This window comes from Pleuronectes platessa, chromosome 5 (assembly GCF_947347685.1).
Source record: "Pleuronectes platessa chromosome 5, fPlePla1.1, whole genome shotgun sequence".
Classification (NCBI taxonomy): Eukaryota; Metazoa; Chordata; class Actinopteri; order Pleuronectiformes; family Pleuronectidae; genus Pleuronectes; species Pleuronectes platessa.
In genome coordinates this window covers 848,714-870,670 of record NC_070630.1, presented here as the reverse complement: position 1 = coordinate 870,670, position 21,957 = coordinate 848,714, and the positions used below count along the sequence as shown (strand labels likewise).

Sequence of the window (21,957 nt, the reverse complement as noted above, 5' to 3'; positions counted from 1 at the left end):
TCCGAACATGATTAGAGCGTCTGCTCTGGTGTCTGTGACCCAGCACAGCCAGATACACACATTGCACACAGTGAATACACACTCTGTGGTTCGGAGGAAAACAATCAGCAACAATAAAAAATGGGTAAAAGCCAATGTCCCCTCATTTCTACTTTGTGTGTGATCATTGCCCGACAGATGTGGATGTTAGGAGCCGATGCAGATTCCAAAATAATGAGATAAATGATCATGAAGAATAAAGTCACTGACAACAGAGGATTATAAATGATTGTTCTCTATCTGACCTGCAGGGGCAGAGATGTGGACGGTGTACTGGCCCTTCTGAGAGTGGAAGCTCTTCACACTGGTTTTCACTGATGAGGAGGAGGAGGAGGAGGATGAAGATGATGAGGACGGGTTTGAAGAGGAGGTCATGATGTTAAGTCTCTTCCTCTCCTTCTCAATGTGTTTCATCAGCAGGGCGGCCATCTTGTCTCCTCCTCCTCTCCTGAACAGAGTCTTCCTCAGCAGCACGGCCTGGGCCTCCCTCAGACTGTCACACACACACACACACACACACACACACATTGTATATATATTTGTTTCAGTCGTGGTCAAACGTGGCTGCTGCAGTGCATTGTGGGACGGCATCATCTCTTTCCCTTGAGTGAAGGAACCAGTGTTAGCTCAGCTCCGCCCCTCAGCTCTTATCACGCTGCCACTCAAACAACTCAGGTCATTTCATTCTGGAACCTGCAGAAGAAAAATTGGTTTCGACCACGGCCCCGTCTTCCCACAGTCTGTCCTGACCCTGGCTCCGACCTCTGACCTCCACGACCCCTGACCCCTGACTCTGGGATAAGGTTGATGTTAAGATGGAGGAAACGTGCTCCTACAGGGGAAGAGGAGACGCAGACCTCCAGTGTCTAGTGATGACAGGTGACCTTTGACCTTTTCAGATGAAATCTCTCACGCTGATCTGGAGAAACTCAAACTCACTTGAATCGATGGACCGTGACTTTGACTTGTAAAGTATCGCAGCTGCTCGCCCTTTAAACAAACTTCTGTTCCTGCTCTGGTCACTAGGTGGCGGTAAAGTTCATCTGATTTGACTGATTTAGTTTTTCCTGATCTGCAGCGCCCCCTGGGATCAGGACCAACACTTACGTTCCGTAAAGTTTTAATCTGCTTCCCTGCAGCTTGAGACTTAACATCATGTGGCTGAGGGGGTAGAGCGGTCGTCCTCCAACAAGGAGGTCAGCCGCTTGAATTCCAGCCTATGCTGAAGTGTCCTTGGGCAAGGTGCTTAACCCCAGATCCCCATCATAGATGGTACAATTAACTAACTGGAAATCTCTGAAGGACATGGAATGTAACATGTAAACTTTTTATAATAATTATGAGTGGTGTTTTATATCCCAAATATTTATTTGTAATTGTTAAAATATTAACTTAAAGTGTTTTCATTGTGCAGCCTGCAGCGAGAGAGAGACAGAGAGAGAGACAGTGACAGAGAGAGAGAGAGACAGAGAGAGAGAGAGAGAGAGAGAGAGAGAGAGAGACAGAGAGAGAGAGAGAGACAGAGAGAGAGAGAGAGAGAGAGAGAGAGCTTTCCTTTAAAGTAAAGTCAGGGGAAGAGCTTCACCTAGTGGCTGATCAGAGAACTGCACCATCTATTCAGGCTGACTTCTGGATGATGAAACATAAAATAGTTTTCACAGAAGAGGAGGAGGAGGAAGAAAAGGAAGAGGAGGGGCCTATTTACTGTTGCCTCGTCACAATAAACGATAACTTTCACTCACGTGATCAGTAATTAAAATATAAATATTGAGTATTGAGTGGGTTCACTGAGCACGAGAGGAGGATCTTACCTGAGCGTCTGATTCTTGGCTCCTGCCGGCTTCACCTCCGTCCTCGGACCCGGATCAGACTCCACATGTTCTCCTCTCTCTGCTTTAGGCCTGAGGCTGGATTCTGGATTTGGAATTTCATCTTCTGTGAATCTCTGTGCTGAGTCAGACTGAGGCTTCCCGCTCTCTTCACTCTCCGACCCTGAAAGAGTCTCTGGATTCTGGTTTGAATTCGACTGTTCCTCAGTCTGAGACCCAGGAGGAACCTTCTCCAGGATCTCAGACTCCAGAGTCGAGGTTTTGAAGGAGAGGAGTAGTTTCTCTGAGTGTGACTGTTGGACCTCCTCTGGCTCTGAGTCAGAGTTTGTTTTGGCCGTTCTCTCTGTGACCTCTGCTCTCTCCTCGTCTCTCGCCCAGAGCTGGAGGTCGTTGAACTCCGGTTCAGACTCAGCTCTTGTTGGTGTTTCCTCAGCTGCTGCCTTCATCTCCACCTCCTCGGTTCTCAGAGCTCTGTTCTGCTCGTGCACCGGAAACCTCTTGGAAACACTTTTGGTTTTGAGTCCAACGTGGTCAGGACCAGAGTCCGGTGTGTGAGCATCGTCCTCTGTGTCGTGGCTCTCAGCGGAGTTCAGCTGAGACGCTCCTGGTTTAGAGTTTAAAATGGCAGCTGTGGTGGAGACGGGCTGGGAGATGTGGCTCTGAGGAGGTTTGGTGATTCGCTGAAGGCCGGTGCTCGGCCCTGGAGGGCGGGGGAGTGGGTTGAGGTGCACAGGAGGCCGCAGAGGGACGATGGTGGGGTGGGTGGAGGTCAGGGGTCGTCCCGGCAGAGACAAGGTCACCGTGGAGAGCTCGCAGCGAGCACCAGAGAAACCTCGTCTGCAAACACAGCGACCGGGCCGCCGGCACAGAGCTCCGTGAAGACATGGAGGAGAACATCTGGCTGCAGGAGACCAAGGAGACAGAAGATCACATGTGAAACTGATTCATCACTGATTTATAAACATCTTTGTTATTTGTGATGTTAAACTGTGATGTGCCACTTATTGATATTTCATAGTTGGGGAAGGTGCATTCATTTGGATGCAGTTGCCCCCTTCACCAGTAGATGTCACAAAATCCTACAAACTGCACCTTTAAATATGAACTTCCTTTAAATCAGGGTTAGGGTTAGGGTTAGTGTGTGTGTGTGTGTGTGTGTGTATGTGTGTGTGCTTGTGTGTTGCCAGACATTTCCATCTTCAATCAGGACAATGTGACCAAACAGTAAAGCTTTACCCTGCAGACTCTGAGCCCACTGCGACTTACTGTGTGTGTGTGTGTGTGTGTGTGTGTGTGTGTGTGTGTGAGTGTGCGTGTGTGTAAGCCTCCCTCTGAGAGGCTAAATCTGTTTCCATTCACGAGTTTCTGCCATTCACAGCCATTTAATCCGGACCTGAAAGAAACACTGAGATGTGAATGTGAGCAGCTCCTCGTGTGTTCACGACTCATTTAGAACAGGCCCAGTGTTTTGGCACAAACTGTGGTTTGTTGTTCTCATTTTCTAATTAAACTATTTACACACATTCCCTTTCTGTGTAAATAACTACAAAACATACATTATAATAATATGTTAATTAAGACCCAATCAAACTGAACAGGGAGAACAGCACATCCACGTCTGACGTGGTTCAAACAAAGAGTGAAATCTGTGATTATCAGACTCAACACGTGGAGACGTCCATCCAGGACAACTCTTCATCCACATGGTCCACATCAGAAACACAGAAGACAGTAAACCCCTCTCTCCCTCCGGCTTCCACCTCGTCTTTCTGCAAACAGCCTCAGGAGCCTGAGACGTCTGTTGAGCGAGACCTGTGTGATGTAGCCAGACTCTCAGCAAAAACCCAGAAGCCTTTTGAGCCTTTTTATTTATTGTTAAAGAACATTTCCTGGAGAAGGACAGCTGATCATCAAAAATCTGTTTCTGACTAAAGACCAGAAGCTGCTTTGTCTGCGTCTGTGAATCCAGGATCCATTGATTCTAAACTTTCTGACTTTTCAAGTTAAGAACAATCAGATGAACAATCAGTCTCAAACCGACAGACTGTAGGAATCAGATCTCGTGTGTGTATAAACTGGAGGAGTATTCATGGCCGTGGATCTTCAGGTCTGCAGCGAACTTCCTCTGCACGAGGGTTCAATAAACATTAGATTCATAAAGAGCTGAATCACAGGAAATCCCTGAAGAAGCAGCGAACGCCTCGTAAATCCAGAGCCGCATGTGGATCCCGGTGTCGGCCATCAGGTCGCACTTTGAACTGAGCCATAAAGCAGCGGGGGGGGGGGGGGGGGGGGGGGGGGGGGAATGCAGCCTCATTCTGCTGATATATATCAAATCTGTGCTATAACGTCCACATGACCAACACACGCTCAGCACCTTTAATCTGGCATGAAGTGGGTCAGTCCTCCAGAAGATCCATCTATTCTCTAATCGACCAGCAGGTGGTCCGTCCATCACAGACTCATGCTCCTCTCTCTCTCTCTCTCTCTCTCTCTCTCTCTCTCGAGTCCCAGCCCATGATGAAGTGTCCTGGGGCAAGAAGCTGACACTGGAAGGCCCCTCAGACGTTGAGGGACACTCTCTGATTGGACAGGGCTCACAGCAAAGCACTCAGGGACTTGGTTGTAAAATGTATTAATTATTTTATTACATTTAAAGTTTAATTTACTGATTCAAGACAAATATCCTAAAATAAAAAACCTATCGAGCTTAAAGAGAGAAAAGACGGAAGTTTCCTGAGTCCAGATGTTCCTGTGAAGCAGATGTTTGTTACTGATGGTCCACAGCAGGTTTGTGTTGGAGTCTTGAACATGTGCAGCTGCTGCCGTGTTTTACTACAACACCACAACTCACACATGACTTATAAAAAGACAGATGTGCTGAAAACACACAAGTTGTGAATCCAACCTCGGATTCTGAATAAATCTGATGGTCGTTTTGTTAGAAGTAGTTTGACGTTGGGAGAAGTGTTTATTTGTTTGTTAGTTGGTTTGACAAGAAGAAGAAATAAACAAAGAACAGTTTGACGACAGTTGATACTCACATTTGATGCAAGTCCTGGTTTTCAATGACAACGTCCAACCGACACAACACTGACCTCCACAGACATGAGGACTGCAGAGAGAGACAGAGAGAGAGAGAGAGGGAGAGAGGGAGAGAGAGAGAGAGACGGAGAGGGAGAGAGACACAGAGAGAGAGAGAGAGAGACAGAGAGAGAGAGAGAGAGAGAGAGAGAGAGAGAGAGAGAGACGGAGAGAGAGACAGAGAGAGAGAGAGAGAGAGAGAGAGAGAGAGAGAGAGAGAGAGAGAGAGAGAGAGAGACAGAGAGAGAGAGAGTGTAAGGGAGAGAATATAAAGCAACTGTTTTCAACACGACAATCACAGTGATATTTGACTTTGACCTCTGACCCTAAAGTCGTGGCTCAAACTGTTTCAATCTGTCAAAGAACTCTGTGTGTGTGTGTCTGTGTGTGTTAGCCTAACGGCCTTCTAACTGACAAACACACAGACACACACAAACACACACACACCATCAAAGTGACAGACCAACACGACTTCACGAATACAGGAAGTGACTTTGACAGGGCCTCTGTGTGTGTGTGTGTGTGTGTGTGTGTGTGTGTGTGTGTGTGTGTGTTTGTGTGTGTGTGTTAAATGGTTTGTTTGAGAGGTTTCAGCTTGTTTAAAAAGCGAAGCAGGAAACAATCAATTTACTTAATTGTTTGAGTGATTGATACAAACACAATTAAATCAGGATGCAAATAAATTTCAGATCTAAATGTAAATCTAATCTTCAAATGAAATCTAACATAAACTTTAAATTGTATTTTAAAGACAATCTTTAAATTGTGAGTATAACTTTTAATCTACATTTTAAAGACTAAAGTGGCTCGGGGTGTAAATATGCGACGCTACACTGAGTAAGGTGGTGTATTAAATATATATATATGTAATATAAACATAATAAAAATAGTTTTTATTTCGAACCATTGACTTGGTGTGGAATTGACTGAGCTCCTGATCCAGGTTTAGAACAGAAGCCCTCATTCAGTGTTGAAGGTTCAGGCTTGAGTTCTTTTCACACTTTGGTTTTTCACAAACTTCCGATTTAATATGAAACCGATGTGAGGACGAGAGAGAAGAGAAGAAGAAAGTGTGAACACGGCCTCGCTGCCGAGGATTTAATCATTACTCACAGTGAAGTGGTCGTATTGTATCTGCAGAGGAGGCCCCACACACACACACAGACACACACACACACACACAACACACACACACACACACACACTATTGAACCTGTATACACACAGACAGTCTGGTCTGGTCTTAGACTCTGAGCCTGTTTCCAGTTTCCATCCCTTTTTATGAGACTGTACACTGAGCTGCATTCAGCCTCCAATATTTTATTATAGTGTGAAGTTTATTCACTGAATAAAACCTCAGTCATTTATCACACGGAACACAACTCCTTTAACTTGATCCAGATTCGTGATTCAAAGTGTTTCAGTGAATGAATCATGTGACTTGTAAAGAACCAATCAGATCTCTGTCCCTGTGTAGATATTAGAGTAGATATTATTCTACTAAAGAATCAAAGTGGACGTTAAATAAATGTTTGTAAAGATGTTTCTGTCATTTCAAGTCGTTCTTCTCTCTCTGATGTTTGATCAAGTTTCTGATCAGTTTAGTTTGAATCAGTTATTTGATGATATAGGCTGAGACGTCCTGATTGACAGCTGACACTGACTCCTGATTGGTCGACACCAGAAGCACTGAGGTATCCTGATTGAGTTTTTATTTTCTGTTGTGTAATTAACGGACTTGTCCTTTTGGACTCTGGTCACAGACAGTAGTGAGTTTTCTCCTGTGCAGAGAAGCACCAGTGTGAGTTCAGGTTGAGTCCATCGCTCTGAACTTCCTCATCTTCTTCTTCTCAGTTTTCTGTTTCATGTCCAGGCAGCAGACAGGACATGAGACGTGGAGGTGGAACAACCCCTCAGTGTTCTCAAGAAGAACAAAGGAGAATATTTGATTTGAAGTTGTTGTTGAGGTCGTTGGAGCGTTGGTGGGCGAACACAGACGACATGTTGTTACTGCAGCAGAGAGAGAGAGAGACTGTGAAGGGAGGTGACGGTGCTGCCTTTAAAGGACCAGATTGATTTATTATGATTTAATCACCTATAGACAGTTTATAAAAAAAGACGTAAACTCTGGGTCCAGAAGGTGAAGCCGCGGAGGAAGTGTGTGAAACCTGTGTTCTGTGTCGTGACCAGCAGGGGGCGACTCCTCTGGTAGCTTCTATAGAAAGTGACTCTTCTTCTGTCTTTATAACGTCACGAAGGAGTTTCTGTCTCAGTCTCTAGTTTCAAGTCTTCTTCAAACAGCTGATGTTCATTTATTGAATTATGATAATTTAGAGTCAAACAGACCATAAAGCACCAGGGTGTGATGGGGGGGGGGAGAGAGGAACTCTTTCCCCTTTTCACACAATCATACAAACATACCCGTTTTAAACCTCTTTAAAGCGGCTCTGTTTACACACACACACACACACCTACACACACACACACACACACACACACACACACACACACACACACAGTTTATGAGGCCAGTCAGTTCACAGGGTTTAGAATTAGATGCAAAGATCTGGATATGGTGTGTGTGTGTGTGTGTGTGTGTGTGTGTGTTGACTTTGCATCCATCACTTGACCGTCAGGCAAACTTGCACTTGAGTCCGAACACACACACACACACACACACACGCACACACACACACACACACACACAGAATTTCACACATTCCTGAGGTGTCTGCAGTCTCACACACCTGCCAGAAGCTGATTGGTCGGATGCTTTACGGCTCAGTCTGCTGGTGGAGAACAGACGGAGACGTCCGACCAATCAGATCGAGTTCAGCTGAACGTGGTTAAACATGTCGGCCGCGTTGATGAACAGTGACAACCAGTCCAAACCGAGCCTGGATTAAAAAGTGGTTTCAGCTGTGGACTCAGACTGTGAACACGCCCACCGGCGCTCACTCAACGGTTTCACTCGGCGGCCATTTTCCTCTGACGTCAGCTCAGGGCCGGACGCTCACACACGACGTGATGAAGTCGTCCTGCTGTGATGAAGTTCAGAAGTCCAACAAACATGAGATCAGAAAGTAAACTGAGGTTCAGACTGTGAGGACGTGTCAGCGCTGCAGAGACGCTCAGTTCGTCTCTCAACTATAACATGTGGTGCATTGCATTGTGGGATTTTTTGAGGCCATTATATCGTAAATAAGTTCAAGCTCAGAATTCAGACACAATCGATCGTTTTCAGTTTCCTAAGCAGCATCAACAACAGCTTCATCTACATTAGCAGCTCATGTGTCACAATTTGGAGCTCTGTGATTGGTCGTTTCTTAACCAAATACAAACTGATTCTCCTGAAAAACCTTTTTGTGCACAAACCACAGAGTGAAGATAAAGAAGCGTCTCCACCTCCTCCGGAAGTTAAACTGAAACTCCTCAGGTACACTCAGGGTTGACGTCCCACCCAAAAACATGCTCGACCAATCCTGAGTCAGCCTCAGCTGTCAATCATTACGTCTCAGCCCATTTTTATATCATCAAATAACTGATTCAAACCAAACTGATCAGAAACACTTGAACAAACATCAGAGAGAAGAACGATGTGAAATGACCGAAACATCTTTGAAAAACTATTTTACGTCTACTTAGATTTTTTTTGTTTGGTCCATGTCCCATCTGCTAACATGGAGGAGGAGGGTTCATGGTCTATACTGCAGCCAGCCACCAGGAGGAGCTAGAGATGATTTGGCTTCAGTTTTGGGAGCTTTATATATAATATTTAAATATATGTTAAAATGAACTGTTTTTTTAAACATGAAAGTGTTGTTTTTCATTTTATGAACTTAATTTTCAAACTGTAACTTTATTTAAACATTAAAATAATCCAGACCTGTGTTATATCTGCAGTTTAGTTCTCAAATTCAATTTTCAAACCTGCAGAAATCTGTAGTTTTAATGAAAGAAACGCTGCATTTCATTTGGTCGCCTGTTGGTGGCGTCATGTCCTCTTTGTGTCAGAGTTGTGTTTGTCTGAAGAGTCAAAAGTGAAAAAACTCTTTTTAGCTCTCGTGGTTTTTACTCAATATTTGAAGCAGATGGAGGATTTGAGTCTTCGGACGTCTGGATCTAAAGTGTCCAGAGAAACAAGCTGAGCAGCATGATATAAATACATTATATATATATAACATATTAATAAAATGTATCATATTGTCTTAAAGAATTAATGAAACCTTAAACAACACTTTTCAGCTGGATCAAATTTTCACAGTGAAACTTTCACTCCATCCCTGACAATATGACTTATATACATTGTCTGAATTATTATGTTGAAATGTAAATGAGTCACTTTTCGATTGATATCTGATAATTTAGTGACATTTACAAACAAACGTGAAGAACAAGCTCCTCAGTAAAAACTGTCCGAATATTAATAATTCTGTTTCATTTCAATGTACAACCAAAGTGAAGGGAAAGAATAACATGAGGATTTTAGATGTTTGCACGTTCAAGTATGAAATCCTTCAAACTATAAAACCACTGCAGAGCTTCTCTCACCCGCTCAGAGCTGCTCTCCTGCGGGCTCCTGCTCCGACCTTCTCCCCGGCTCCTCTCACCGCCGCCGGCTTCTGGACGTCCAGCCGCGGAGGGGACACTGCGCTGGGCCGGAGCCCGGTCCGGGGCCCGGTCCGGGGCTCGGTCCGGAGCTCGGTCCGGGGCTCGGTCCGGAGCCGCAGGGTTTCCTCCTGAGCGGCGCAGAGCAGAGTGAAGATCCAGCTCGTCCACAGGAGACAGATCCACATGTCTGAGTCCTGATGGAAACTTTTAATGACTTTAATCAGTTTGTTTTTACACGTGAGAGTAAAACCCTGCAGAACGCATTGTGTGCGCGTGCACAGTGAGGGTGCATGAGACTGTCAGGTTTATATAGAGTCTTTGGGAGGAGCCAGGTTTTCATCAAACTGACCACTGACAGTGTCCTGCCTCTGTATTTATACCAACATCAGCCAATAGGAGCACAGCACCTGAACAGCCAACAAGAGACCAGTGGCCAGGAGAGGAGGCAAGGAGAGGAAGGATGGGAGGATCGGAGGATGAAGGATGAAGGATGAAGGATGGGAGGATGGGAGGATGGGAGGATGGGAGGATGGGAGGATGGGAGGATGGGAGGATGGGAGGATGAAGAATGAAGGATGAAGGATGTGAGGATGGGAGGATGAAGGATGAAGGATGAAGGATGGGAGGATGGGAGAGTGGGAGGATGGGAGGATGGGAGGATGAAGAATGAAGGATGAAGGATGGGAGGATGGGAGGATGAAGGATGAAGGATGGGAGGATGAAGGATGAAGGATGGTGTAAAGAAGGTTTTCAGCTGTTCCACCACAATGTTTGTTTTCTTCTTTTATTTCATCACAGCTCTGAGTGGATGGAAACATGTCATGTAGAAGAGAGAACTTACACTGTGTGTGTGTGTGTCTGTTTGTGTGCTTGTGTGTCTGTTTGTGTGCGTGTGTGTGTGTGTGTGTGTTGTCGTCATCGTGCAGGCCTCCCTGTATTGAAAGGCTATGTGGCGGCGAGGCGTGGTGAACGGCACGAGATGCAGGACGCTGCTGTCTGTCTCTGCCTGGACAATCGTAAGATCAACTCACTCACTCACTCACTCCCTCACTCACTCACTCACTCACTCACTCACTCACTCACTCACTCACTCACTCACTCACTCACTCACTCACTCACTCCCTCACTCACTCACTCACTCACTATCAACTGTGAAACAGTTTGACATTTAAAGACGAGAAGGTTCCAGGAACCAGAGAAAACAATATATCAGAAACACTTTTCACACATGAACTCCAGAAATTGGGTCCAGACATTTCTGTTGCACTAAAATGTCAAAGTGAGCGAGTGGACGTGATGATGAGGTTTCTAACACGTGACGGACGTGAAACTGGAAGAACACAAACACCTCAGGATGAAGAAGAGGAGCCGGACACGTAGAAGACGAAGACGAGGAGATTCCAGAGCTTTTGGTGATTATGGCCGACAGAGGAAGATGGAACTCATGCATACGAACTGACCTACAGAAGTGTGCAGATGGTTCAGAGTGGTTTCTCTGACGTGTCTCGTGTTTCGTACTTTGCTGTGTTTGATGGTCATGGTGGGACTCGAGCTTCTCGATTCGCTGCAGAGCATCTCCATCACAATCTGGCCAACAAGTTCCCGAGCGGTGGTTTGAGAGGTAGAGGAGCTTCACTGAGTCGGTCTGTGTGTCGTTATGCTAGTTTACTAATGTTTCGTTACCTTGTGCTCGGGATGGAGAGGAATCTATTTTCCTGTGAAGAATGAGACACGTTTTCTCCTGATCGGTTGAAATCTGTTGTTTCTTTCAGCAGACTGTGACAATGTGGATGAGCCGATAAAGAAATGTCTCCTGGACACTTTCAGACCGACGGACGACGACTTCCTATGTATATGTTAAATAAAGTATTTATACATCAGAAAATGTCTGATAGAGATGAAGGGAGAAATGCCAATGAAAACGAGGATTTGTATATGTAAAGATTATAAATAAAGTCAGATTGAATGAATTGGGTGAATAAACTCAGTAAATGTGGATGTAGTACCACCCCGCGCCGCCGCTGTCGCTGCACCTCTGAGGTTTAGATGTAGTACAACCCGGATCTCCGGCGGAACTGGAACTTAGCGGTCGGTTAGCAACCACATCAACAGCAGGATGCTCGTCCAGCTGTTACAGTAAAACTCACTTTGCGGTTTATTCACGCGTCTCTGCAAACCGCACCGCCATGCGTGGCACGCAGGAGCGCGTGCACACAGAGAGAGCATGCCCCCCGCTGCCGCAGAGCTAACAGGCTAACAGGCTAGCTGTCAGAATGAGGCTTTGCTGAACTTGATCGACACCTGGACTTAGTGACACCAACAGTCAGACAACATGGACTCACTGCTGGACTTTGAGGAGTGTGTCATCGACTCACCTGCGTTCAGGTAAACACACACACACACACACACACACACACACACACACACACACACACACACACACACACACACACACACATCCTGTTGTAACTCTGCATTAACCTTTACTGATTAGGATTTTTTACTTTTCAGACTGAACCTGGATCAGTTTGAGAAGGAAGTTTCTCTGTTGGAGACAAACGTGGACATGGTACAATTACTGCTTATAATACTAATACTTCGAATACTACAGCTAAAACTATTAATAATAGACCACAACTACTAATAGTTGTGCTAATACTATTGATGATACTTGCACAACTAATAAAACAACTACTGCTAATAATACTGCTAATACAACTACAGCTTTTATTACCAGTAATACTTCTACTACTACTGTTTATAATACTGCTACTGCTCCAACTCCTGCAAATACTACTACTGCTGCTGCTGATGCAACTACTACTAATACTGCTATTGTTACACCTACTGCCAATAATACAAATGCTATTAATTCTGTTATTATTACAACTAATGCTAATAATAATGCTACATATAGATGCTCCGACACCTTTTCCTGATCCCATCTTGACTACATAGGAAACCTGCTTCTCACCTGTCAGCGGGCTGTTGATTGGTCAATAATCTGTGTCTCTAACCAATCAGGTGATGAAGCTGTGCGGCAGGATGGTGGAGGCGGGACAAGCGTACAGCTCAGCCAACCAGCTGTTCCTGAGCAGCCTGGCCGAGCTCTCCATTTGCCAGAAGAAGGAAAACGTCATCACAGTATGGACCTACATGATGCTAATGCTAATGCTAACAACATACAGTTGAGATCAGAGGGGGCGGAGTCTCGGCTCCTTGTTTCCATGTTTCCTGGGAAATGTTTCTCATCCACTTCCTGCTTCCTTCCTCCTCCAGAACTGCCTGAACCAGTTTAACCAGGGTCTGCAGGAGATGGTCGGCTTCCACACTGTGAGTACACACACACACGCACACACGCACACACGAACACACACACACAACCTGTTCGCATGTTCTTACTCTGCACTATTGTGTGTGTGGGGTTGAAACTAATGATTACAATCTGAAACACTACTAACCTTTTCCTTTTGACAGTGTGGATTCTTTATTCTTGTGTCATCACCGTTATGAATAACATACAAGGAGACGATTGAAAATGAAAACGTATAAAAACAAAATCCCCAACAGGCCAGCTACTAAACATTCAAGTAGAAATTATAAGGGTATTTTAAAAAGTTATTATCATTTTCATGATTTTCAATATTTTAATCTTTGTATTTCTATTGTTTCTGTAGATTCTTATTATAATCAAGTTGTGTGAATTTAGCTGCCACAGTAATCTGACTTCAGAGCAGCTGCAGTAACTGGTGTTGTAGAATTAGTAAGTGTCATAGTTAATCTGTCTCATCCTCAGATGTTGTTTGATCAGACTCAAAGAGCCATTAGCCAACAGCTGACCAACCTCTGCACACAGTAGGTCCAACGCACAGACACACACAAACACACACAAACACACACACAGACACACACGTTTTAGCATACTTTTGTTTGTCTAAAGTCTTTTAATTAAGATCAGTGAAACGTTATCAATTAACAGTGAAATACATCTTGTGTTATTGTCGCACGTCAGCACTTCCTGTTGCTCTTTATCGCACCCTAACAATAAACAGAACATTAATATATATTCAGCTGTTTCATAACAAGAGGATTCATTATCCTGATGAGGGTGTTTGTGTTTGGAGGTTCCTCCCCCAGCTGGCAGACACCAGGCGGCAGTTTGTTCGGATCAGTGAGGATCTGGAGACAGCAGCAGTGAAGAGCGCTCAGGTGTCTCGCCACAAGGCCGGCGAGGCAGAGAGGGCCAGTCACCTGCTGCTCGCCACGCGCAAATGCTACCAGCACTTCGCCCTGGACTACTGTCTGCAGGTACGGCACGAGGATGTGGGGTCATGACCTGCGACTGGAAATGTGTTTTGTTTTTATCTAATGCTGCACACTGATTTTAATTTCAGCTCAACACTTTCAAAACTCAGCAGAGGGCGGACATCCTAAACTCTGTGAGTTTCATTTTACTAACTGCATAAGAACCTGTCATTGATAGGTATCATGAATAATATCAACAGTCTCTCAATCATAATATAAGAGCAGACAGTTAGTTGTTGTGTTGCAGCAGTGAGGGATCATGGGAGTTGTAGTCTTCTTCCCTCAGTGTCGATGGTTCAGGAGGTTTTATCTGAATCCTCCTCCTCAAACACAAGCAGCTGATTCACTCCAGTAAAAACAGGGAATAAAGCAGCTTCCTGTTAAAACTCAGGGTTCCTCTATCTCGTCTCTGATTGGCTGCGAGTCGAGCTGCCGCTAACGTCAATCAACTTGTTTCATTGAAAACTTCAGATCCAGACGTCGACGACTAAAATCCTTCTTCTGATTCAAACATTAAAAACAAACAAAATCAAAAAAGTGTTAAAATATGATTTCATACTGGATACACATTTGACACAACACTGACACAAAGAGGATAAGACGCCACCACCAGGCGACAAAAGGAACTGCACTGTTACGTTGATGATAACTAGTGTGTGTGTGTGTTTTGTCAGGTCTTCTCCTTCATTCAGGCTCAGTTCACTTTCTTCCACCAAGGCTTCGACCTAATCAGAGACCTGGATCCCACCATGAAGACCATGGCAGCACAGGTCCTGACCTCTGCTGCCCCCCTCTCACATCTACCTCCTTTAAATCACTGTCGACACAAAGTAAAACATGAATCTGACGTGTGTTTGTCCTCCTGTCTGTCCCTCAGTTGTCCAAGCTGTCCACAGAGTGTGCGGTTAAAAGAAAAGACCTGGAGAACAACCACCTGCTGGTGCAGCAGAGAGTAAGAGCTTCACCTCCGTTCATCAGCTGTGTCTCTATTCAGGGGCCACGTCCTTCAGGGGCTCCTTCAAATGTGTCCTTCAAATGTGTCCTTCTATACTTTAATATAAAGTGTGTGTGTACGTGTGTACGTGTGTGTGTGTACGTGTGTGTGTGTACGTGTGTGTGCAGGATGCCTCGGGCGAGCCGATGGTCAGCCCGTGTCCTGGCAGTGATGACATCATCCAGGGTTATCTGTTCAAGCGTTCCAGGAGGAAATCCAAAACCTGGAAGAGGTACAGAATGGATTCATCACATCATTCATATCAATATCCATATTATTAGAACTAAATCAACTTCCTTTAACATTTAAACTGGTTTCAGATGCTGGTTTTCCATCAGAGACAATCAACTTATTTACAGGAAGTCGCACAAGGTGAGACTGAACTGCAGTAAAACATCATTGAATCATAAATATTAAAGTGTATGGAGACATGAAACCAACACAACACCTGGTGTATCAACATGTGGAGCAGCTGGATCTTCTTTATGATGATAAAAACAAACTGAGTCACAGTAGGAGCAGCTGGATCTTCTTTATGATGATAAAAACAAACTGAGTCACAGTAGGAGCAGCTGCAGACTTGAACCTGTTCCGTGTTCTCCTGCAGGACGAAGCCCTGGTTCTGTTTGAGGACCTCAGACTCTGCGCCATCAAATCCCTGGATCACATCGATCGACGGTTCTGCTTCGAGCTGCTCTCCGTCCAGAAGTAAGAGCTCGGAACACAAGATGGCTTCTTCTCTTCTGATCATCAGTGAAACCCTGGTTTAGATTCAAACCAACAACCTGTGTGTGGCCCCTGCTCTGTGCCGGTGGCTCTCAGCTCTGGGATGTGGATGTTTAACGAGCCTGTGGTGTGTGTGTGGTGTGTGTGTGGTGTGTGTGTGGTGTGTGTGTGGTGTGTGTGTGTGTGTGTATGTGGTGTGTGTGTGTGGTGTGTGGTGTGTGTGTGTGTGTGTGTGGTGTTTGTGTGGTGTGTGTGTGGTGTGTGTGTGGTGTGTGTGTGTGTGGTGTGTGTGTGTGTGTGTGTGTGTGGTGTGTGTGTGTGTGTGTGTGTGTGGTGTGTGTGTGGTGTGTGGTGTGTGTGTGGTGTGTGTGTGTGTGTGTGTGGTGTGTTTGGTGTGTGTGTGGTGTGTGGTGTGTGTGTGGTGTGTGGTGTGTGTGTGGTGTGGTGTGTGTGTGGTGTGTGTGTGGTGTGTGTGTGTGTGGTGTGTGTGTGGTGTGTGTGTGTGTGGTGTGTGTGTGGTGTGTGTGTGTGTGTGGTGTGTGTGTGTGGTGTGTGTGGTGTGGTGTGTGGTGTGTGTGTGTGTGTGTGTGTGTGTGTGGTGTGTGGTGTGTGTGTGTGGTGTGTGTGTGGTGTGTGTTGTGTGGTGTGTGTGTGGTGTGTGTGTGGTGTGTGTGTGGTGTGTGTGTGTGGTGTGTGTGTGTGTGTGGTGTGGTGTGTGTGTGTGTTGTGTGTGTGTGTGGTGTGTGTGTGGTGTGGTGTGTGTGTGTGTGTGGTGTGTGTGGTGTGTGTGTGTGGTGTGGTGTGTGTGTGTGTGGTGTCTGTGTGGTGTGTGTGTGTTGTGTGTGTTGTGTGTGTGGTGTGTGTGTTGTGTGTATGTGGTGTGTGTGGTGTGTGTGTGTGGTGTGGTGTGTGTGTGTGTGGTGTTTGTGTGGTGTGTGTGTGTTGTGTGTGGTGTGTGTGTGGTGTGTGTGTGTGTGTGTATGTGGTGTGTGTGTGTGGTGTGTGGTGTGTGTGTGTGTGTGTGTGGTGTTTGTGTGGTGTGTGTGTGGTGTGTGTGTGGTGTGTGTGTGTGTGGTGTGTGTGTGTGGTGTGTGTGTGGTGTGTGTGTTTGGTGTGTGTGTGGTGTGTGTGGTGTGTGTGGTGTGTGTGTGTGTGTGTGGTGTGGTGTGTGTGTGGTGTGTGTGTGGTGTGTGGTGTGGTGTGTGTGTGGTGTGTGGTGTGTGTGTGTGTGGTGTGTGTGTGTGTGTGGTGTGTGTGTGTGTGGTGTGTGTGTGTGTGTCAGGTGCTGTGCTCTGCAGGCCGACTCGGAGCAGCTGAAGCAGGCCTGGCTGGACGCTCTGCAGGGCAGCATCGACCTCGCCTACAGGGAGAGGGCCGGAGCTCCACTCACTCAGGCAGGTTCACCCTCAGGGACCTTCTATAGCGCCCCCAGGTGGCTGGCTGCAGTATGGTTCATAAACCTGAGGCACAGACAAGTACCCACATGGTTTCTTAGCGACTGAAATTGTTGAGTAAAATCATATTTTCCATAGTGTACTAATAATTAATAATAATCTAAAAAACAGAGAATCCTGATTGGAATCTTCTGAAAAAGATCAGACTTGTAACGATGTGACGTTTGTGTTCTATCTCTTTACATTCTGGACCCTCTCCTGTGTACAGCCTAAACAGCCCCCCTCTCTCCTGTGTGGTGGGAGTGACCCTCCGGGCCCCCCCGCTCAGAAGCTGGCTGCCCTGGGCGTGGCCCTGAGGGGCCCCGGGAACCGGCGGTGCTGTGACTGCGGCCAGGAAGAGCCTCGCTGGGCCTCCATCAACCTGGGGGTCACCATGTGCATCGAGTGCTCCGGCATACACAGGTAACCACCACAGGGGCGTGTCCAATGCTACCCAGGACAGGGGGCATGTCTAATGCTACCCACGACAGGGGGCGTGTCTAATGCTACTTTCATTAGGAAACTCCAGGTTGTGTTTTATTGTGGACGAACAGTAACTGTAGTCGAGGCTCTCGAGTTGTGTACTTGTACGGTCATGTGACTTGTTTTCAGGTTCTGACACGGAGCTGAAACTCTTAAACTTTGTTATATATCATATAATATATCTTATTATGTTATCTAGAGTAAACATTACAGACATTTAATATTATTTATGTTGAATTATTTTAGAATATATATAGCAATAGAAATATGCTCATTTTTTTGTGTAAAATGATGTCATCATGTCTGTAGGAGCCTGGGTGTTCACCTGTCCAAGGTCCGATCCCTCACCCTGGACTCATGGGAGGCTGAACAGCTGAAGGTAACACACACACACACACACACACCACACATCATTTCGAGAACTGGTAAGCTCTTATTATGGCGGGCACTGAAATACAGGTCGTTTCACTCAGTTCAGAAAGTGTCTTCAAAGCTAAATGCATCACCCAGCGACTTCACGACTTCCTGTTCTCCAGCTCGTGTGTGTTTTGGGAAACGATGTCATGAACCAGATCTACGAGGCTCGATGTTCAGAAGAGGGAGGAGTCAAACCCTCCGCCCACAGCTCGCGGTAACGTCCCTGTTCCTGTGTCTCGTTACTGAAACATTAAATAAGTGAATTCATGAATTTTTGGTCATTTTAATAATTAAAAAATCAATGTGTGTAATGTGTCGTGTTGTCATCAGATTTCGTTTCTCTCTGTTTCTCCTCCTCAGAGCCGAGAAGGAGATGTGGATCAAAGAGAAATATGTGGAGAAGAGATTCGTGCAGAACAGCTGTTCAGACTCAGATCGTAAGTCTGACCGAGCCGTTAGCTGAAGAGTGACACCGGTGTCATTACTGTTGTTAATGTGGTGAAAGCAAATCATGCTTTTCTCACATGATGAAAAACGATTCAATGATCAGATATTTGAAGAGTCTCGTTGTGTTTCAGAGCGTCACAGGGTCGATGCCGGGCGGCGTCTGTACCAGGCGGCGTTGGACGGAGACCTGGTTGCTCTGGCAGTGGCGCTGGCTGAGGGGGCGGAGGTCAACGGCAGCATCGCCGAGCAGGAGGGGCGCACGGGGCTGATCGGAGCTGCTGTCGGGGTGGGGGGGCACACAGAGCCTTTTAATCACCACTGATCACCGTTCTGTTATTATTAAAACTTTTAACCCGGTCTCAAAATAAAAGCCACGTTTTCTATTCTCGGCATTTTAAATACTTTCTCTCTGCTGCCTGCAGGGGTCACTGTTGGCCTGTGAGTTCCTGCTGCTTAACGGAGCTAACGTCAACTACCGAGACCTGAGAGGACACGGAGCGCTACACGCTGCTGCCACTGCTGGACACACTGGGTAATAACACACACACACACACACACACACACACACACACACACTGTACATGCTGTTTGAATAAGATCAAAGGAAGCTGATCTTCATTGGCTGTTGTAGGCAGGTGTGTCTGCTGTTGAAGAGAGGAGCCAATCAGTACGCTGTGGATGAGAGAGGACAGGACCCATTGGCCATCGCAGTGGAGACAGCCCACGCTGACATTGTCACGCTGTAAGTCTCCGAGTGTGAAGCAGGTCAACGTGTTGGAGGAAGTTTTGTGTTTCTAATTATTAGTTTAATAAACTAAGGTCGATCTGGACCAATGCTTATCTAACGTTAACAGCTGTTAGCTGAACAAGCTAAGTTAGCTAACTCACAGCTGGAGATCAGGACCAAGGTTCACCTCAGGTTAGATGCAGGTCGTGTGAATCCTGACATGAGTAAAGTGTTGTGGTGGTTTCAGGCTGCGGATGGCCCGGATGAATGAGGAGATGAGGGACTCAGAAGGAGTCTTTGGATCTGTTGGTGAGTCCACGTTTACTTCCCCTCGAACAATCGTCTGTGAACACCTGATTGTAAATGAAATGTCCTCAGGGGACGACCAGACGTTTCGGGACATCTTCCGAGACTTCAGCGACATGGCCTCTCACGACCCGGAGAAACTCAGCCGGCGGCGGTTCAGCAGGGGAGGAGGGGAGAATGAGGAGGAGGAAGAGGAGAGAGGAAGAACAGGTGGAACAGGAAAACCTGTGAACAGGAAAGTCTGTGATGAAGAGACGTCGGAGTGACAGGTCTGCAGACCTCCTCCCAGTCGAGTCCCCAGAACCTCATTTCAACATTAACAAAAGTTTACAGATTTCTACACATGAACCTAGAATCACGATATAATCACGTATTTATTCTAATAACTGTTTAACGTAATTTACTTCATGTTGATTTACTATGTGTGAGCAGTGTTAAAGACGGGGGGGGGGGGGCGTTCACTGCAGCTGATCATTCAATTCATCATCAATTCATCTGGCAAAGATATTCACAGTTATATTTGAAAGTGTTTTGTCCGACAGTTAATATTCAGGTATTATTAATTCATTATCATAAAACTACAGCTGCAAAGTATGAATCATGATTGAGCTCATCATCCTCACTGGTTTTTATTCATGTCCTTTCATACCTGTCAGGAAACAGGGAAGTTACATTACACAAGTTACTTTCTGGGTAATAAGTTACATTCTGTGCTTTCTAAACTTAGTTTGGTTGAAATTGATCCATTATCTGCAGAAACTGTTGAAATCACCTGATCTGCAGTTGATTGAATCTCTTTGATCTCAGCCCGAGCAGGAGCAGTTGTGCTAGTGTTGAAGTTGGCTTGTGTCTGGACGGAGCTGTGATTGGTCACAGCGTCTCTGACAGACATCTCTGGCTCCTCCCACACTGACCTGGTTGAACTGTCATCCCTGTTGCCATGGTTACACACCCTGAATCAGAGACTTGTGTAAACTGGTCAGAAACTGAGACGCCCGCGTTCTGATTGGTTCTCATCAGTCACATGACTCGGATGACAGCGGTGAACACACAGCGTCGCTAACATTTCCTGTCAGTTACACATCAGTTACGCTTCCTGTCAGTGATGCTTCCTGTCAGTGACTCTTTCTGTCAGTAACGCTTCCTGTCAGTAACACTTCCTGTCAGTAGCACTTCCTGTCAGTAGCACTTCCTGTCAGTGACTCTTCATCATCACTGTTCCTCCTTCAGAGGAGTTTCTGTCACGAAGCAACCAGCTGCAGAGGAGACGATCTACTTCCTGTTTACATCACATGACCAGTGTACAGTCATGTGACGTGTGATACCAGGTGGTAGTGTCAGTGTGGGCGGGGCCTCTGAGTTAGTTATTTCAGGTGTGAGGGAAGTATTTTATTTGAACAGAAGTGAGCCGTGTTGTGGGGGTTAAAAGGTCAAAGGTAAAGATCAGTGTCACAAACTCATGGACTTAAGATACGAGTTATGAATTTAACACAAACTGGAGAAAATTATGGTTTTCTAACCAGAAGGTCAAAGGTCAACTTCACTGACAAAGGGACAAATTAACACTAGGATCTTTTAGTTTCATGTTAATCAAACACTGACCTCACTCTCGTTTTTCTTCGATTTATTTAAGAAAACAAAGTAATTTGTCCATATTCAAACTTTCCTGTGAGTCCTGGTGACCAGCGTCCCACAGCTGGAGGGACAGGTCTCTGTGCTGGTTCCTGGTCCTGAGAGGATGAATCCCAGTTGTCTTCTCCCTCTGTGGTGGAGTGGTGAAAACAACGGGATCGATTGTGGTTCAGACGTTCATGGTCCTCGGAGGATGAACTAATAACTGTGGTGATCCCCTGAGGGTTTGTCTGGCGCCACCATCTGGTCAACTACTTTGATTTCTATTGATATGAGATCTGTTGGTGGTTTCCTGTGTCCCTGATTGGCTGACGGTTTTCTGAGTGACAGACGTCCAGACCAACCACAGCTCAGGGGCTGTAGCTGCTCCTGTAACTCTGTAAAACTCGACCACAGCGAATCAGTAGTAGAAATAAAAAGCTTGGCTGAAGTCCGGTGACATCACAGAGACGTCTCTGAAGACGAGCGTCTCTCTGTGGACAAAGTGTCTTTAAACGGAACCTGTTTCCCATTAAAACACAACGTTCCACAGTGACGCACCTTTAATGGTTTTAATTTGAACCAGTTCAAACCTTTTAACACTTGAGCACATTTTCCACGTCGCATTGTTTTATTATTGTTTGATGTTTACTGTGTGGTTCTCTAACCTGTGTTCAGGAGAGAGAGTGTGAGTTGTGTTTCTGAGGTTCTGAACAGAACCCACCTCCACCACACATCCACCAGAACCATGTGACTTGAGTTCAGACTGACCCAGGACCAGTGGAACTCAGATAAAAATATTTCACTGTTACTAACGTGATGCTGTTAAATAAAAACTATTAATACAAGTCTGAGTCTGTGCTGCCTGGGGGGGGGGGGGGGGGGGGGGCGTTAATCAAAGTATTCAAATGTGATGGAAAGTAACTGAGTACATTTACTGTACTA

The 21,957-nt window shown here is 45.8% G+C and overlaps 2 protein-coding genes across 2 annotated transcripts in view; one reads left to right on the top strand and one right to left on the bottom strand.

Moving 5' to 3' along the window:
• The window catches only part of LOC128440156 (latent-transforming growth factor beta-binding protein 4), a 31,007-nt gene extending 28,551 nt beyond the window's left edge, over positions 1-2,456 (bottom strand). The window contains 2 exon segments of the mRNA XM_053422778.1: positions 285-532; positions 1,851-2,456. Coding sequence (XP_053278753.1) covers positions 285-532; positions 1,851-2,314 — 712 coding nt within the window. The 5' untranslated portion in view covers positions 2,315-2,456.
• Positions 2,457-11,636: 9,180 nt separating this feature from the next.
• zgc:162872 (BAR_ACAPs and ArfGap_ACAP domain-containing protein) lies at positions 11,637-21,860 on the top strand. Its single transcript, XM_053423351.1, has 22 exons — positions 11,637-11,948; positions 12,075-12,132; positions 12,588-12,707; positions 12,843-12,896; positions 13,360-13,418; positions 13,688-13,871; positions 13,958-14,002; positions 14,543-14,638; positions 14,746-14,820; positions 14,991-15,094; positions 15,183-15,234; positions 15,470-15,570; positions 16,871-16,982; positions 17,251-17,444; positions 17,814-17,883; positions 18,041-18,135; positions 18,282-18,358; positions 18,500-18,654; positions 18,791-18,900; positions 19,000-19,110; positions 19,343-19,404; positions 19,474-21,860. Exons 1-22 carry the CDS (start codon positions 11,896-11,898, stop codon positions 19,665-19,667), a joined length of 2,181 nt encoding a protein of 726 aa, XP_053279326.1. The 5' UTR covers positions 11,637-11,895; the 3' UTR covers positions 19,668-21,860.
• Positions 21,861-21,957: the final 97 nt, after the last annotated feature.

Coding starts and splice junctions, on each gene's coding strand:
- zgc:162872 (XM_053423351.1), top strand. CDS start 11,896: ATGGACTCACTGCTGGACTTTGAGGAGTGTGTCATCGACTCACCTGCG. Junction 14,639..14,745: donor TGAAGACCATGGCAGCACAG/GTCCTGACCTCT, acceptor TCTGTCCCTCAG/TTGTCCAAGCTGTCCACAGA. Junction 14,821..14,990: donor ACCTGCTGGTGCAGCAGAGA/GTAAGAGCTTCA, acceptor GTGTGTGTGCAG/GATGCCTCGGGCGAGCCGAT.